Source organism: Henckelia pumila, chromosome 1, assembly GCF_033568475.1.
Source record: "Henckelia pumila isolate YLH828 chromosome 1, ASM3356847v2, whole genome shotgun sequence".
NCBI lineage: Eukaryota > Viridiplantae > Streptophyta > Magnoliopsida > Lamiales > Gesneriaceae > Henckelia > Henckelia pumila.
The window spans coordinates 99,169,994-99,188,295 of record NC_133120.1 but is presented as its reverse complement, the minus strand read 5'-3'; the positions used below and the strand labels follow the sequence as shown (position 1 = coordinate 99,188,295).

The following is an 18,302-nucleotide window of genomic DNA, read 5'->3' as shown; positions in this document are numbered from 1 at the left end:
TATTAGTTTATATAAGTATTATTGTATTAGTATATTTAGAGTAATAGAAAATACATAACTCAAACTTAAATTGTACCTATTTTTAAAAGAACATATAAACATAAAACATTTGTGGACTTATGGTTTTTTCAAATAGACATATAAAAATTAATTAAGATAATTTTTATAAAATTATATGTATGCATATATTTACATTATATATAATATTATTTCTATAAATTCATAAATTATTATTAACCAAACGTCATGATGGAATCTTTGTTCGATTTTTGTTCTTAAAAATTAAATCTCAAACGGTTTACGTCCAAATATATTTGCAAAACAATTAAATTTTAAGCGCATATATTTGACTCGATATAACTGTTTCTTCACTTTTCCAAATATCATTTCATCAAAACAATTTTCCAAACCAAACCAAACCAAATTAAAAAAAAAAAAAACGGTTAACCGAAAAATCGAAATTTTTTCGGTTAAAAACCGAACCGAACCGCTCCATTTGGTTCGGTTTTTAGTTTGGTTTTTCGGAAAAGCGAAAAATCGTTTAACCGAAAAACCGGTTCGGTTCGGGCGGTTTTAACCGTTTGAACACCCCTCCCTATCTTCAAGGAAACCACATCCCACATGAGTCAGAACTTGTTTGATTTTATATATATATATATATATATATATATATATATATATATATATATAGAGAGAGATTTAGATGACAATTTACCTATATACATCTAATAGACATTGGATCATGACTAAGAACATAGGAATTTATCCAAGGCGATACTCTTCTTGTCTTATCAATTCTGTAATTTCCTCAACCACCAGCATCCAAGGTCTGAATTTTGTTTAGCATAGAAAGCTATCATTCTACTATGTTATGCACTTTTTTTTCTTTTTTCCCCAATTTTAATGCATAAATACATATATAGATATCGAAATCTTTAACTGTAAATTTATTTTTGTATTCCTTTGATGTTTGCCCAATTAATTGCAAGCTTCTTAAATATAGGTATGTTGGATTGCAACGCTTCTTGTTCGATTAACAAAAATGACATTGTGTGTGACCATATTCATCGTCCTTCTATTGTGTTGTAGCTTTATGTTTGAACGACTAATAATAATAGTCTTGACTTCTTCAACTAAAGCTCCAACATAATTAAGATTCTCTTTTGGTTTGGCGACTGCTTGTCGTCTTGAATAGGGGTGGTTTTTCGGTATACCTTACTACAAATATTGGTATGAAAAAAATTCATACCGATATCTATAGTAAAATTCTGAAACTTTGATACGAAAAAAATCCATATTGATACCGAAAAAAATTCGGTATACCAAAAAAATGTATGTATATCGAAAAAATTTCGGTACGATATGCCAAAATTTCGGTATTTCGGTACGGTATACCAGCCCTAGTCTTGAACCACAATATTTATTCATAACTTTCTATTCCAGGCTCCTAAAAAGAAATAACTTTTAAAATTTTTTTGAGATACTGTTTTAATTTAGTGGAACGTGTAATCTGTTGTGAAAAAGTAAAAAATTTATGGTAAAAAGTAAATACTCCAAAACTCAAAATATATCAAACTCTACACTTTATAATATTTTTTTCTCAACTCAATTGTATTTTTCATCACAAATGAAGACCTATTTATAGATCCACATTTGAGATTAGTCCAAAAATTAATACATCATCATCTACATCATCACACACTAATTTTTCACATTTTACAACTCAATATTCAACATTCAACATTCAATATTCAATATTCAACATAATAATAATAATAATATATTTTTCAACACTCCCCCTTGTGATGATGATCGTGATATGATGATTGTCTTCATTACGTGTTTTATACTGCCTCGTTAAAAACCTTACTAGGAAAAACCCAGTGGGATAAAAACCATAGTAAGGAAAAAAGAGCGCAGCCACGTAAACTCCCCTCATGTTAACATGAGTGATTTTTCACATATTCCGCAGATTGCGCATCTCAATGTTGTATATATGATTTCTGAATATCGTCGTGGGAAGTGCCTTTGTGAAGAGATCTGATGAGTTCTCACTTGATTGAATATAACAGATATCAATATCTTTATTCTTCTCAAGCTCTTGAGTGTAGGTAAAGAACTTTGGGGGGATATGTTTGGTTCTGTTACTTTTGATGTATTTTTTTTTTTCATTTGAGCAATACATGCAGCATTATCTTCATATAGTGTCACATGCTTCTTGTCTACTGTCAATCCACACGATATTTGAATATGTTTGGTCATTGACTTTAACCATACACATTCACGACTTGCTTCATGTAATGCAATAATCTCGGCGTGATTTGATGAAGTTATTACGAGTGTTTGTTTCTGTGAATGCCAAGAAATTGCGGTGCCTCCATGAGTAAATACATATCCGCTTTGGGAACATGCCTTATGTGGATCAGATAAATATCCAGCATCAGCATAACCAATGATACTTTGATTAGTGTCTTTTGAGTACAAAAGTCCCAAATCTGTTGTTCCTCGTAGATAACGGAATATATGTTTAATTCCGTTCCAGTGTCTCTTTGTTGGATATGAACTAAATCTTGCCAATAAATTTACAGCAAAAGATATATCAGGTCTAGTGCAATTTGCAAGATACATAAGGGCACCAATAGCAATTAGATATGGTACTTCTGGACCAAGAATAACTTCATCATCTTCACATGGACGGAATGGATCATTTTCTATATTTAATGATCTTACAACCATTGGAGTACTTAATGGATTTGATTTATCCATATTAAAACGTTTAAGGATCTTTTTTGTATAATTTGCCTGGTGAACAAAAATTCCACATTCTTTTTGTTCGATTTGCAAACCCAGACAATACTTAGTTTTTCCAAGATTCTTCATTTTGAATTCTTCCTTCAAGTACATCATAACTTCTTGAATTTCTTTATTCGTTCCAATGATGTTTAAATCATCAACATATACAGCAATAATTACACATCCGGATGTTGTTTTCTTGATGAAAACACAAGGGCATATTGGATCATTTACATATCCCTTTTTCATCAAGTGCTCATTTAGCCGATTATATCACATTCGGCCGGATTGCTTTAACCCATATAATGATCTTTGCAATTTTACAGAATAAAATTCTCTGGGTTTTGAACTTTGTGCTTCAGGCATCTTAAATCCTTCGGGAATTTTCATGTATATATCACTATCAAGTGATCCGTATAAGTAAGCTGTAACAACATCCATAAGACACATTTTCAAATTTTAAAACACTGCCAAACTAATTAAATATCGAAACATAATTGCATCCATAATAGGAGAATACGTTTCTTCATAATCAATTCCAGGCCTTTGAGAAAAACCTTGTGCAACAAGTCTAGCTTTATATCTGACTATTTTATTTTTCTCATTTCGCTTTCGAATAAAAACCCATTTGTATCCAACAGGTTTTACACCTTCAGGTGTGAGGACTATAGGTCCAAAAACATTACGTTTATTCAGCGAATCCAATTCAAACTGAATGACATCTTTCCATTTTGTCCAATCATGACGAGTTTTACATTCACCAAAGGTTTTTGGTTCATGATCCTCGTTTTTATTTATGATGTCACATGCCACATTATAAGAAAATATCTCATCAATATCTTCTATATCTTTTCGGTTCCATATTTTTCCAGTATTAATATAATTGATAGAGATTTCACGATTCTCGTCACTTTGTGGTTCTGACAGAACATTTTCATCATCAGGTGTTTCTTCTGGAACACCATTTTCTATTTTATGATCATCGTGTTTCTCTATGCCTTTTCTTTTCCGAGGATTTTTATCCTTAGAACCGACTGCCCTTCCACGCTTCAAGCGTTTTATGACATCATGAGTGTCTTCAATTTATTTCTTTGGAATTTCAATTTGAGCAGGGGCATTTACAACATGTAAATATGATTTTGTTACCCCTTTTTGTGTCTGCAAATGCATCTGGCATTTGATTTGCAATTCTTTGCAAGTGCACAATTTGCTGTACATCTTTCTCACATTGTTTGGTCCTTGGATCCAAATGTAACAATGATGGTACATACAATGTGATTTATTTTTCGATGTGTTTCTTTTCTCCCCCTAACATTGGGAAGATTTCTTCATTAAAATGACAATCAACAAAACGTGCTGTAAACACATCGCCTGTCTGAGGCTCAAGATATCGAATGATTGATGGGCTATCATAACCGATATAAATACCGATTTTTCTTTGAGTACCCATTTTTTATCGTTGAGGTGGTGCAATAGGCACATACACCATACATCCAAAAATTTTCAGATGAGAAATATTTGGTTCTTTACCAAATGCAAGCTGCAATGGGGAGAATTTATGATATGCACTTGGTCTGATGCGAATTAATGCCGCAGCATGTAAAATTGCATGTCCCAATATAGAAATAGAGAGTTTTGTTCTCATAATCATTGGTCTAGCAATCAGTTGTAGACGTTTAATCAATGATTCAGCTAATCCATTCTGTGTATGAACATGAGCAACAGGATGTTCAACAGTAATTCCCATTGACATACAATAGTCATTGAAAGTTTGGCAAGTTAATTCTCCAGCATTATCAAGTCTTATTTTCTTGATTGTATAATCGGGAAATTGATTCCGCAATTTTATTATTTGATCCATTAGTTTTGAAAATGTCACATTCCGAGTTGACAATAAGCATACATGTGACGATCTGCTGGAGGCATCGATCAATACCATAAAATATCGAAATGGTCCACATGGTGGATGAATTGGCCCACAAATATCACCCTGAATACGTTCAAGAAATATGGGTGATTCTGTTTGGATTTTAGCTGGCGATGGTCTTATAATAAGTTTTCCAAGAGAACATGATTTACATTGAAACTTATTATTCTGAAAGATCTTCTGGTCTTTCAATGGATGACCATGCGTATTTTCAATAATTCTTCGCATCATTATTGAACCAGGATGTCCCAATCGACCATGCCAATTGATTAATATTGAAAAACTATTAACCACCATATTTGATTCGATTGGCATTATATATGTATAATGCAATCCAGTAGGGAGCATTGATAATTTTTCAACCACATATTTCTTTCCTGATTTATATGTGGTAAGACACATATATTTCTGATTTCCATCAGTTATCGTCTCAGTATCATATCCATGAGAATATATGTCATTAAAACTCAACAAATTTCTTTTCGATTGTGGTGAATATAAAGCATCATTTATCAGAAATTTTGTACCATTTGGTAACAAAAATTGTGTTTTACCACAACCTTCAATCAAGTCTACAAGACCTGATATTGTATTCACCATTGTTTTTGTTGGTTTTATTTTCAAGAAATATCTTTCATCTCGCAGAATAGTGTGCGTTGTACCACTATCCGGTATGCAAATTTCCATGATATTATTTCCATGTTTGCTCATAGCATTTTCCATATAAAACTTCACAAAAATGTAATAAAGAAAAAATAAGTTCAATACAAATGCAAAATATAACATGCTTTATAATACAAGAATGCATGAAAAATACAAATTTGTTACAATCTAGTTCCACCAATCTTTAATCAATGTCTTCGAAATCATTCAAAAAATCTGCAGCATTGAAACTAGTTGAACCAATTAAATGGTCACTATTTTCAACAAAATTGGTCTATTTTCCTTTCCCCTTTGTCGATTCTTTATAGAGCTTACATAGGTGCTCAGGGGTTCGACAAATATGTGACCAATGTCCTGGAGTGCCACATCTATAACAAACACTCTCAATTCTTTTTGAGTGATTTTCATTTTCACTCGTATTTTCATGCTGCCTTTTTTGTGGGTGATTCGTGACGTTCTTTTGAGATGAGTTATTGAAGTAACTATCTCGATTATTTTCATATCCACGGCCGCGACCACGACCGCGATCATTTTTACGTCCACGTCCACGTCCTCGACCTCGTCCACGACCAAAATCTGGTCTATGCCTTTGATTTTGATTTTCATTTTTCATTACGAAATTTGCTTCAGGAAATGTCGTTGATCCAGTGGGTCGGGATTGATGATTTCTTATTAACAATTCGTTGTTTTTTTCCGCCACAAGAAGACATGCAATGAGTTCAGAATATCTCGTAAAACCACGCACTCTATATTGTTGCTGTAGAGTTATATTTGATGCGTGAAAAGTGGAAAATGTTTTCTCAAGCATTTCCATCTCTGTGACTTCAAGTCCACAGAATTTTAATTGCGAGACTATTCGATACATCGCAGAATTATAATCACCGACTTTTTTAAAGTCTTGGAATCTCAACGTATTCCATTCATCACGGGCGGTCGGGAGTATCACTTCCCTTATATGCTCAAATATTTCTTTCAACTCTTTCCATAAAATCATTGGGTCTTTTTCTGTGAGATACTCACATTTCAACCCTTCATCAAGATGTCGGTGTAAGAAAATCATTGCCTTTGCTTTATCTTGTGAGGTTGATATAGTAATTTCTTTGATGGTATCACTTAGACTCAATGACTCAAGATGCATCTCAACATCAAGAGTCCATGGCATATATTTTTTTCCAGTGATATCGAGTGCAACGAATTCAAGCTTTGCCAAGTTTGACATGGTGGTATTGTTGAATATTTTTTACTTCTTCTTGTATTTTTGAGCGTCGAAAATTGTAGAGAACCTTCGAGCGATCGTGCTGATAACGTGTTGTGAAAAAGTAAAAATTACGGTAAAAAGTAAATACTCCAAAACTCAAAATATATCAAACTCTACACTTTATAATATTTTTCTCTCAACTCAATTGTATTTTTCATCACAAATGAAGACTTATTTATAGATCCACATTTGAGATTAGTCCAAAAATTAATGCATCATCATCTACATCATCACACACTAATTTTCCATATTTTACAACTCAATATTCAACATTCAACATTCAATATTCAATATTCAATATAATAATAATAATATATTTTTCTAACATAATCAAATATATAACATTCTATGTACTTATACCTTTATCTTGAATATATTTGATTATTATGGTTATACGAAATGACCATATTAACCCCCTTTTTCCATGGACTGGCAAGAAGGATGACCCACCGGTGCACGTTAGCGGCTGCCCCATCTCCACCACTGCCTACCAAGACACCTGTCGTTTTCGCCCCTCTTCTTCACCTCCACCTTCGCTCCTCCGCCACCTCAACCTTCGCCAACATGAGCGCCACCAATCCCGCGACCGCTGATTTGGATACCATTTTCCAGCTGAAGAAGTCCCTTCGTCTCAAGATTAAAAAGGAACTCAAGTCAATGGATCCCATCCTCAGATCTCAAGAAGGTATATACATGTGCCTGTTTTGGTTCTTGATTCGTGTTATTCACCGTTGTTTGATCTTAATGGCATTGGGTTCGTGTTTCTCTTGGCTTGTTTGTTTCTGCAGATGATGCGATACAGAGAATAGTGTTGGAGTCTCCATGGTTTAGGACGTGTAAAAGACTATGTGCTTATATAACTTGTGCGGCTTTACGAGAAGTGGATACTTCTAAACTCCTGTCAGAAACTCTGAAAGGCATGTGCAAAGGTTTTTACTTTGATGAATTACTCTTTGTACCAAAATGCTGCCTCCAAAAGTTCGTTTTAATGATTTCTTGTATAGAAATATCATAACCTGATTCAGAACTTCCTTATATTGGGTAATTAGGATGGTATATTGCATGTTGCTTTTAATCATCAAATTTGGGTTAATTTGGTTTTCATCCCGTAGACACTACATCTTAAGCCGAATTAGCAGCTCACGTGATTGAATGATTGATTCATATCCGTCTGTCTCCAAGCATACGTGAATAACCTTTGAGGGCCTAATTTAAAGCATAATTATTAAAAGTATACACTTGCATACCTTCCAGCACCAAGACGGAAGCCAAGGTGTAGTCTTTCAGAAAAGCTCATACCTTGGTCGTAAGTGTACCTTGAATCTAGTACAGCCATCACTGGGCGCAGTTGTGAAATACATTGGGATTTATACATTGACTCGTATATATCTTATTGGTGTTCAGTTGTTCATAAAGTTCATTTTGGATGTTATGTGACTTGATTTTTCTGAAGCATCGTCTACGGTACTCTGTCTTAGTGACGATCGTTTAGACAAGCTGTGCTCCTTGTCTGGAGCTTAAGCTCCGTGGTGCCTGTGCTCAATGCGCTTTAGGCCTCTAGCAAATGTTGTGCCATTTATCTTTATTGTGTTTCAAAGAGAAGCAGATGTGATCTGCATGGATATGATATTCAGATTTATGAGCCATACGTGCTGTTTGTAATACCGTTACTGTATCAAATGTTTGATGATGTCCTTTTGGTAGAACATATAGATCCTCATGAACACTCTAATCATCTAATGGTCCAAGCTTCCTTTGATTATATCTTAGTGAAGAATAAGTCGGATCTAGAAAAAATGGCCATGTGTTGCACAGGGCCATCAAATTATGGTATCTGACTTTATTGCTATCATTTATTTAAAGGAGGTTAAGCTGTTATTCTTGTTCGAGAGTTTTATAATTGCTTTTTCCAATTTTAAGATGGTCAGTCACAGGTGAGAAAAACCCTGTATGTTCCGAGAGTAGAAGATAAGAATAGTCATATGAAGATGCTGAACATCTCTACTATGGATGACCTTATTGCGAATTCAATGAACATATTGGAACCAGCTCCCCTTGATGCTCAGGGAAACGAGCTAGAAGATGGTAATTCTTGCCTGTTATTTTCTGAAAAATGCTTTCTTTGTAATTGTATGAACTCGTCTCTGAATTTGTTGCTCACTATTAGTTATCCATTTTGAACATCTGTTTTTTTAAGTAACTACGACCATGGCGGCACGTCACATGGTCGATAGCTGGAAACATGAGACCGCTGAATGAAAAGCTTTTTAACCGAAGTACCAAATGTTATCATGAAGAAAGAGTTATCGTTGGTTTTTCTCATAGTTGTGATCTATGAAAATCAATGTTCCAAATTGTGTCGATAATTTGATCTAATTCTTCGAGTCCTCTTCAGAATTGGTCTTCTTTGGCAAACATTAGATCTCCCCCTTGATTGATTTATTTTTGCTGCTAAAATTACAGGGAATTAAAGTCTAATCACACATAATTTCCTTTCTTTTGCAGTCATGTCAGCTAATGAACCTGTAGACTTGTTCCTTTTACCTGGTAAACACTTTCTTCCAGCCCAACTTCTAGTCCAGAGGTAAATTTGTTACTCTGTTTACATCTGATTCAGGCTTCCTTTTCTCTACTACAGGGCTTGCTTTTGACAAATCTGGCCGACGATTAGGCCGTGGTGGAGGGTATTATTCCTTTGTGACATTTATTGGTTCTTGTATATCATTATTTATTCTTGAATTCTGATGGTTTTCAATTTTCTATTCCTATTTCATGTTACAACAATAAAGTTACTACGATACATTCCTCACAAAATATCAAGCTCTCGCAGAGGAACACAAGTGGCGGAGACCATTATTCAGTATGTTTCTTTACTCATTAGGCCCAGAAACACGTCGTCAACTTCCGCTACAAGGCGGTCATGGTGTAAAATACAGTTGACTCATTGAGGACTTTTTTGTTTCTTTCATGTGTAGTTGCTCTTTCTTATTCACCGCAAATACTGGAAGAAGGCGTGATACCAATCACTCCAAATGATGTTTTTGTGGATGCACTTGTGTCCTCCTCTGGTGTGATCCCCATTACTCCAGCTGCCAGTGCGCTCTGCTCCTGATAGAGACTCGACTAGTTCTGCTTCAGCCACATAATATATTCAGTTGGCAAGTAGGATTGTTGAATGCCTCCTTCATTTGCTATTCTACTCAGAATTTCACCAATTTTCAACACTCTTGGTGAATTTTTCCTGATTCAAGGATAGACGATGATGCTGGGATTGAGAATGAATGTTCCGAAGTATTTGTAGTTTCTGGATGAAGATGCGAGTCTTCTTTTATTCATTGCAACATTTGTTATATATACCTGTGATCACACATAATTTCAAATGAACATGCAATGTTTTGTGTCGTTTACCCAGAAAGACCTTTGTGTTGTCTTTCAGGATTCAGATTTTGCAATCCAGTTTTCATGTCTGATTCAAATGTGGACGACCTCGAGTAAATCAATTATCTTTTATAGGAATAAGACTTTCGATACCTCCAGGCTCCAACAATAAAAAAAATGTATCTGTACTTTGAACCTATAATCTGAAAATCGAATCAACCTTCTTTTTGTTTCGTCCGTCAACCAAATAATTGGGCAAACGTGATTAAGTTTGACTTTGATCGATGGATTTTTTATTTGTAAGGCCATTTCAAATCAATGCATTTGAAATCCATAAATTTGAAATGACTACATTGATAATTGAAATTGAAATCAAAATTGATGGGAAAAAATGCACTCGGATGACATAAGAGATTTCAAATCTAACTCAAATTTGACCAAATATATACAATGAATTTGAGGTGTAGATTTGAAATCAAGTTCATTTAAATTCTTCAATTCAAACTCTTAGTAAGAGAATGATATATGAGAATGATAATGCAATATGTAATATGGACATGTAGCAAAAAGTGAGAGTTGATTGAAAAAGAATTCAATCAACAAAGAGATGTTACAGCCCACATGTTTTGCACCAATCATAAAAGTCCACACCACCCATGAGATAATACCCCATGGGTAGAATCGAATTTCCTTATCTTCTGTCTAATTAACCGCAAGACCATCAGTTCTAAATGTTGCACTAGAGATGGCAATGGGGCGGGTCGGGACGGGGATGCCTTCCCTATCCCGTCCCCGAATTCAAATCCGATCCCCTTACCCGCCCCGATCCCCATTAATTTTTGTCGGGGATTTCCCGTACCCATTTCCGCGGGGATCAAATCCCCATACCCATACTCATACCCGAAAATATATATATATATAAATATATTATAAATAAATTTTATTATAATATATATATATATATATATATATATGAATTGATAAATTTTATTATATAAGAATATAAAAATTATTATTCGATTTATAATAAAATACCTAAAATATTTTGGGTCAAAATTTTTATTATAATATTAATTTTTAAAATTAATAAAAATATTTTAAATACAAAATATTTCTATAAATCAAAATTATTATTTAAAAAAATACTATGTATCAAAAATTTATCAAGATTATATATTGTTTCTAAATTTATCAAAATAAATAATATATATATATATATATATATATATATATATATATATATATATATGACTAATCTCGTAGAGAAAGAAGTAAACGGATCAAGAAAATTTACACACCCTAGGGTTTTGTTTAAATCCCAGAATTGATTTGAAAGATCTCATTTGAAAAATAAAAAAAATCAACTAGAAGAAGAAAGCTAGAGAAAGGAAAAAGCTTTGATAAAAGTGGGGAGTCTCAAAGCAAGTACATTACGGATTTCAAAGAAAGTTAGATAATATATCAATATCTCATGTGACATCTCTTACACCGTTTTTCCTTATAACCCGTTTGGATTTTGTAGATATTTTTTAAAAAAATTGATTTTTTATAATATAATTTTTGGCTTTTGAAAAAGTTCTAATTTTAACTTAAAAAATGCTTTTTAAGAACTTAAATGGTCATCCAAACACATTATTAACTAAAAAATATTTTTTTAAAAAAATAATGTTTTTCTAGTCTGATTTTTTATACCAAACAGGGCCTTAGTTTTTTTCCTCTTGAATCGAGTTTCAAATTTCAGTGTATTTTGGTTCTGTTTGTAGTGCATATGTGTTTGGTTTTAGTTTAATTGAACGCATTATGTGTTTTGCAATTGTAGTTAAATTTTATTTTGTGTATTTGATCACTCAATGGTCATATTGAATTTTGTTTGATTATTTTTTGCTGCAATTAAAATATCAGAAAATGATAATACCGATAAGTTTCTGTTTTCCTATTTTTTGGAATTTTTTCAAAAAATCTTTATCAATTTTGATGATGTCGAAATTTTCCTCCGGGTTCGGTCTGGTAGAGTGGATCTCCAAATCTTCAATAAATCGGGTCGGGTCGGACACGATGGATTTCTGCACAAACAGAAGCCAAGTTAGGGGGCGCCGAAGGTGTTTTCGGCGTGACCCCTCCGATGCCTAAGTCAGTGCTCGAAAGTGAAAGAGCTTGACTAAAAGTAAGAACAAGAGAATATGCGTGCGTGAGTGTGTGAACAAGAAGTGAATAGAAGAGATGAATGAATCCATAAACCATGAACCATACCTATATTTATAGGGGCTTGGAGGGGTAGGTTAGCTTGTCAAGGTAGAACATGTGTTAGAGTAGGACTCTAATTGATGAGTCCAAAATCATATCAAATCTTGGATTCATAAGATATTGTCCTTATCTGTTGCAGATCTGCATGTATCCGAGAGTACTGGAAGGTTCTAGATATTGGACCCTTTCTGGGCCCGGATCGGGCTCCAACCATACTAGTTAGGGCTCAAGCCCATGAATTTATGATCATGAGCTCATTTCCTAACAGGGCCATTCTAGACTGGGCTTCTCATAAAATAAGACTAGATATACCTCAAAGTATATTTCCAAAAATATGGATTATTGAGCTCAGGTCTGGCTTTTACCATGCCTAGATAGGGCTCGACCTAGTGAGCTCAGCAGCTAGGGCTTGAGTCAAGGGCTCTTCCATTTGTCTTGAATAGGTCCATCTAACTTAAATTTGTACATGAGGCATGATTGAATGAGCTTTGTATTGTCTTAAATCTCGTCTCATAACAATAATAGGTGATTTTTGAACCACGTTCCCTAATTATGGGTTGTCGGGTTCGGGTCGGACCAGACCCAATTATTTATGGGGGCATCAATAGTACCTCCCTTTCTGGTCTAAAAGAAGTATGAATTTTAGACCAAGTGGTCTGGTTGGATCCCGAACCGAGTAGAAAAATTTTTCTCCGTACAGATCATATCTCGAATAGGAGTACTCTGTGAGTTTTCTATATGAAAAAATTTTGCAAAGTACTAAACATATTCTCGAGCTGGAATATAGCAAAATTTTGCTTAAGCATTAAACATATTCCCTAACTGGAAACATGATTTAAAGATCCACCAAGTGCAAAGTATATTCCCGAGCTGGAATAAGATTATGAAATTTTAACAAGTGTAGAGCATACTCCGAGCTGGAATTTTGCTAAAATTCAACCACAAATTACATGATGTACGCCGAGCTGATCGGGCTTTTAAGTTTGATCATGAATTCCGTGTTGTATACGGAGTTGGTCAGGCTTTGATTTTGACCACGAATTGCTGGGTGAGTGTGGAGCTGGTCGAACTTTGAATTTGACAACGAAGTGCGTGGTAGGTGCCGAGCTTGGTCGAGATTTTGAGATAACCACGAGTGGTGTGGGTTTACATATTGTCGAGCTGGTTGGGATTTTGAGATAACCACGAGTGGTGTGGGTTTACATATTTCCGAGCTGATCGGGATTTTGAGATAACCACGAGTGGCATGGGTTTACATATTGCCGAGCTGGTCGGGCTTTTGAGATAACCACGAGTGGCGTGGGTTTATATATTGTCGAGCTGGTCGGGCTTTTGAGAACCACGAGTGGCGTGAGTTTACATATTACTGAGCTGGTCGGGCTTTTGAGATAACCACAAGTAGCGTGTGTTTACATATTACCGAGCTGGTCGGGCTTTTGAGATAATCATGAGTGGCGTGGGTTTACATATTGCCGAGCTGGTCGGGCTTTTGAGATAACCACGAGTGGCGTGAGTTTACATATTGCCGATCTGGTCGGGCTTTTGAGATAACCACGGGTGACGTGTGTTTACATATTGCCGAGCTGGTCGGGCTTTTGAGATAACCACGAGTGGCATGGGTTTACATATTGCCGAGCTGGTCGGGCTTTTGAGATAACCACGAGTGGGGTGGGTTTACATATTACCGAGCTGGTCGGGCTTTTGAGATAACCACAAGTGGCGTGGGTTTATATATTGCCGAGCTGATCGGGCTTTTGAGATAACCACGAGTGGCATGGTTTTACATATTGCCGAGCTGGTCGGGCTTTTAAGAAAACCACGAGTGGTGTGGGTTTATATATTTCCGAGCTGGTCGGACTTTTGAGATAACCACGAGTGGCGTGGGTTTATATATTGCCAAGCTGGTCGGGCTTTTGAATTCTTCGTGTTTGACAAAAAACATGTCTTTTTCATTAATAACTCAAAAAGATATTTCCAAAATTTTAAAAATAACAAAATAACTTGGCTACTATTGTTAACAAAATTAAAAACAAAATTAATGAAATAACTCACAACCCATTGTGTTATGAGGCTCGGTAGTGGAGTAGGATTGTCCAGGCACCTATGCATAATATTTCTTCAAGTGTTGGGCGTTCCATAACCTCTTTTCTTTTGCTCAGAATGGTCTGGACCATCCCGATCTCTTTTTTCGGGCCGATACCTTCCTCCTTGTCGCACTACCAATATATCTTTCATCACCTCATCTTGTTGAATTATCCTCTCAATCTCTTGTTCCAATTGTCGACAGTCATTGGTGAGGTGCCCATATTCATTGTGAAAATCACAATACTTATCAGATTTTGGCTTGCGAGGCCCCTGCTCACTCCATGGGGGTCTTTGTAGAAGTCTTTTTTCTTCGCATATTCGCAGGGCCTGAGTCTTACTCATCCTTAGAGGGGTGAAGGATGTGAATTGTCCAAGCAGCTCGGGTCGAGGAGTTGGTCCCATCTTCCGAGGCGTGTTAGGGATCATGGTGTCCTTTGGGCTTGGAGGCTTGTCTATCCCCCTATTCAACCGAGAAACTTGTATCTCCTCTAAAATCACGTATTTCTCGGCCCGAGCAAGCAACTCATCGTATGTAGACGACTATTTTTTGATCAAGGATTTAAGGAAATCCCCTATAGTAAGTCCTTGGGTGTAAGCGCTGATGAGCAGATCAGTAGTGGCAATAGGTACTTTAAGGGCCAAAGCACTAAATCGACGAATATATGCTCGCAAATCTTCTTGACCTTGCTGTTTGACAGCGAAAAGACTGAGAGTGGTTGTGGGTGCTTTTTGCTACTAGCAAAATGGTGTAGAAAGGCCTTGCTGAAATCCTTGAATTCCTTGATATCCCCTGAACGTAATAGGTTGAACCATTGTTGTGCTGGCCCTATCAGAGTATTGAGGAAGACCCGGCACTTGATCGTGTCAGAATATTTGTGCAACAGCGCAGCATTCTCAAAACGGGACAGGTGCTCTTCCGGATCCCCTTTTCCATCATATTCCCCAACATGTGGAAACTTAAAGTTTTTGGGGAGTTCGGACTCCAGTATTTCAGCAGAGAAAGGAATATTCCGGACCGACGTGGCTAGGTATCCGAACGGCTTCTTCTTCAAGAGCTCCATCTCTTCTTTCAATTTCTTGATCTTCTCCAATTGTGCGTTCTGATCTGGTGGGGGGAGATTGGCTCCCCCCTTGCAGCTAACGCTCGTTTGACAGCGGTAGTGACAAGTTGATTTATTTGTGCGTTGACTCCGTTCGCATCAGCCATCTCAATTCTTTTTCTTCAATTCCCACAGACGGCGCCAATTGATGATGTCAAAATTTTCCTCCGGGTTCGGTCTGGTTGAGTGGATCTCAAAATCATCAATAAACCGGGTCGGGTCGGGCACGATGGATTTCTGCACAGACAGAAGCCAAGTTAGGGGGCGCCAAAGATATTTTCGGCGTGACCCCTCTGATGCCTAAGTCAGTGCTCGAAAGTGAAAGAGCTTGACTAAAAGTAAGAACAAGAGAATATACGTGCGTGAGTGTGTGAACAAGAAGTGAATAGAATAGATGAATGAATCCATAAACCATGAACCATACATGTATTTATAGAGGCTTGGAGGGGTAGGTTACCTTGTCAAGGTAGAACATGTGTTAGAGTAGGACTCTAATTGATGAGTCCGAAATCATATCAAATCTTGGATTCATAAGATATTGTCATTATCTGTTGCAGATCTGCATGTATCCGAGAGTACTGGAAGGTTCTAGATATTGGACCTTTCCTGGGCCCGGATCGGGCTCCAACCATACCAGTTAGGGCTCAAGCCCATGAATTTATGATCATGAACCCATTCCCTAACAGGATCATCCCAGACTGGGCTTCTCATAAAATAAGACTATATATGCCTCAAAGTATATTTCCAAAAATATGGATTATTGAGCTCGGGTCTGGCTTTTACCATGCCTAGATAGGGCTCGGCCCAGTGAGCTCAGCAGCTAGGGCTTGAGTCAAAGGCTCTTCCATTTGTCTTGAATATGTCCATCTAACTTGAATTGGTACATGGGGCATGATCGAATGAGCTTTGTATTGTCTTAAATCCTGTCTCATAACAATAATATGTGATTTTTGAACCACGTTCTCTGATTATGGGTTGTCGGGTTCGGGTCGGACCAGACCCAATTATTTATGGGGGCATCAAATTCCAAATATATTTTTCAAAACGCTTTAAGATTTGATGTCATAATCATACCGAATCCCCGTTCTTATAATTTCGCAACGCGTGCCCCAATAGCTAATTTAAATAAAACATAAATATTAAATTTAGCTAGATCATCTGGTTTTATATCTGATTGTGAAAGACGGATTGTCCGTTTTCCTTTGTTTATCTTGTAACTCTTCTTTCTTTCGATGGTTATGATATTTTAGTTCGAAAAAAAAAAAATTGGCATGCTTTGCCACATCTTGAGAAAATTAGTGTCTTATTTCAAGTGCAAAGAATCCAAATAGCTAAAAATTTGGAGTGGACCCAATACAATTTGGGCCGAAACCGAACTTCTAAAAATTGGGAACATAAGCACAGTTCCAGCACAAAATATGCCATCAAGACGTATCTCTGCAACCTCTGCAATTCACCTTTGCAGGGATTCCGCGAGGCTCATTCCAACATCCACTGATCCACATAACAAATAATGAATATCTTTAAACATGCATGTTGACTGTATATTTCATTTATTTCTCGCAGATTGGTTTGTCTCCGTGACCGAAACCATCAAAGGATTAAATCATCCACACTATCCACTTTGGGTGTAGGAATTAAGATTTATGTTCTTGAGAGATTAAATGGATAGCTGAATAAAAAAAATGTTCATCATTTAAAACTAAATTAATATTTACGTTCTCGTGTAACGAAATTAATATTTCAATTTTTTTCCTCGATATCTACATCTACATATAAAAAGTAAGAATAAGGGCCCTGAAAGGATGTCCAAATTCGTGAAATAGGTGAACTCTTTGTCATTGCGTTAGTTCGGGGGTTTATCCAACACATATCGAAAGTAACGGCTTCCATGAACGGAACTAGGAATTTATCTTTGAGGGGCTAATTTTTACATGAAAAAATAATAAATAAAAATTATGGAGTCTCATATGTTAATATTTATTATCTTCATAAGTATATAATTTAACTTATTTGTTTTTTTATATTTTATAAAAAAATTTATGAAAATTTGATGGGTTAATGAATAAAATATTTTTTATGTTTAAAGTAAATTGAATAATTAATTATTTATATTTTTTTTATGAAGTACAAAATTTTGAATTAGATTTACCATATATTAATATCATATAATGTTCAATGTTGAATGTTCTATAAAATTATTTATATATGTAAAAATTTTAAAAGTCCGATTAATTTCAAAGAAACATGCATATATTAATTAATAATTTGAAAAATCCAACTAACAAAATACAAAATATATAAACATATATATACATATTATATGGGCTGGCTAGACTCCAGCCTAGGGGTGAGCATTCGGTTAATTCGGTCAAAAACCGAATCGAATTTATGCTAAAACCGATTTAACCGAACCGAATTAAAAATCGGTTAATTCGGTTAACTACCGAATTAACCGATTTTTTTTTAAAAAAAAATTATAAAATAAGAAATTTTATAAAATTAATAACTGAAATATAATTTTTTTATCATTATAAAAATATATTAAGCTTAAAAAATTAAAATAACAAAAATTAAGTAAAATATTAAATATAAACACATTAAAAATATATTATAAATTATATATAAGGCCTAATAAAAAAAATTCAAATTTAATTATTTTATAATTCGGTTAACCGAATTAACCGAATTTTCTTTTAATAAAACCGAAAACCGAACCGAAATAATCGATTTAACCGAAATTTTCAAACACAAAAATCGAATTTCTGAATTAACCGAACCGAATTTCCGAATTGAGTCGGTTCGATCGGTTAATTCGGTTTAAACAAAATTTTGCTCACTCCTACTCTAGCCT

At 35.2% G+C, this 18,302-nt stretch overlaps 2 protein-coding genes across 3 annotated transcripts; one reads left to right on the top strand and one right to left on the bottom strand.

Moving 5' to 3' along the window:
- Nucleotides 1–7,052: 7,052 nt before the first annotated feature.
- LOC140874800 (5-formyltetrahydrofolate cyclo-ligase, mitochondrial) lies at nucleotides 7,053–10,171 on the top strand. Of its 2 annotated transcripts, none has more exons than XM_073278214.1 (7): nucleotides 7,053–7,326; nucleotides 7,430–7,558; nucleotides 8,562–8,726; nucleotides 9,147–9,188; nucleotides 9,280–9,325; nucleotides 9,431–9,501; nucleotides 9,617–10,171. In XM_073278214.1, exons 1-7 carry the CDS (start codon nucleotides 7,083–7,085, stop codon nucleotides 9,751–9,753), a joined length of 834 nt encoding a protein of 277 aa, XP_073134315.1. In that variant the 5' UTR covers nucleotides 7,053–7,082; the 3' UTR covers nucleotides 9,754–10,171. The 2 variants fall into 2 exon arrangements, with proteins under 2 accessions (XP_073134315.1, XP_073134314.1); XM_073278213.1 differs by having other exon boundaries at nucleotides 7,430–7,570.
- A 4,210-nt stretch (nucleotides 10,172–14,381) lies between these two features.
- On the bottom strand, nucleotides 14,382–15,409 carry LOC140870454 (uncharacterized). Its single transcript, XM_073273008.1, has 2 exons — nucleotides 15,032–15,409; nucleotides 14,382–14,888 (listed from the first exon to the last, which is right to left on the bottom strand). The coding sequence occupies exons 1-2, from the start codon at nucleotides 15,407–15,409 to the stop codon at nucleotides 14,382–14,384; spliced, it is 885 nt and encodes a 294-aa protein (XP_073129109.1).
- Between the last annotated feature and the right edge of the window lie 2,893 nt (nucleotides 15,410–18,302).

Excerpts from the sequence above, each read along its gene's own strand:
- LOC140874800 (XM_073278213.1), top strand. The coding sequence starts at position 7,083 with ATGACCCACCGGTGCACGTTAGCGGCTGCCCCATCTCCACCACTGCCT. Across the intron at positions 8,727-9,146 it reads GGGAAACGAGCTAGAAGATG|TCATGTCAGCTAATGAACCT; the intron begins GTAATTCTTGCC and ends TTTCTTTTGCAG. Across the intron at positions 9,502-9,616 it reads GTGGCGGAGACCATTATTCA|TTGCTCTTTCTTATTCACCG; the intron begins GTATGTTTCTTT and ends TTTCATGTGTAG.
- LOC140870454 (XM_073273008.1), bottom strand. The coding sequence starts at position 15,409 with ATGGAGCTCTTGAAGAAGAAGCCGTTCGGATACCTAGCCACGTCGGTC. Across the intron at positions 14,889-15,031 it reads TTTCGCTGTCAAACAGCAAG|TCGTCTACATACGATGAGTT; the intron begins GTCAAGAAGATT and ends ATCAAAAAATAG.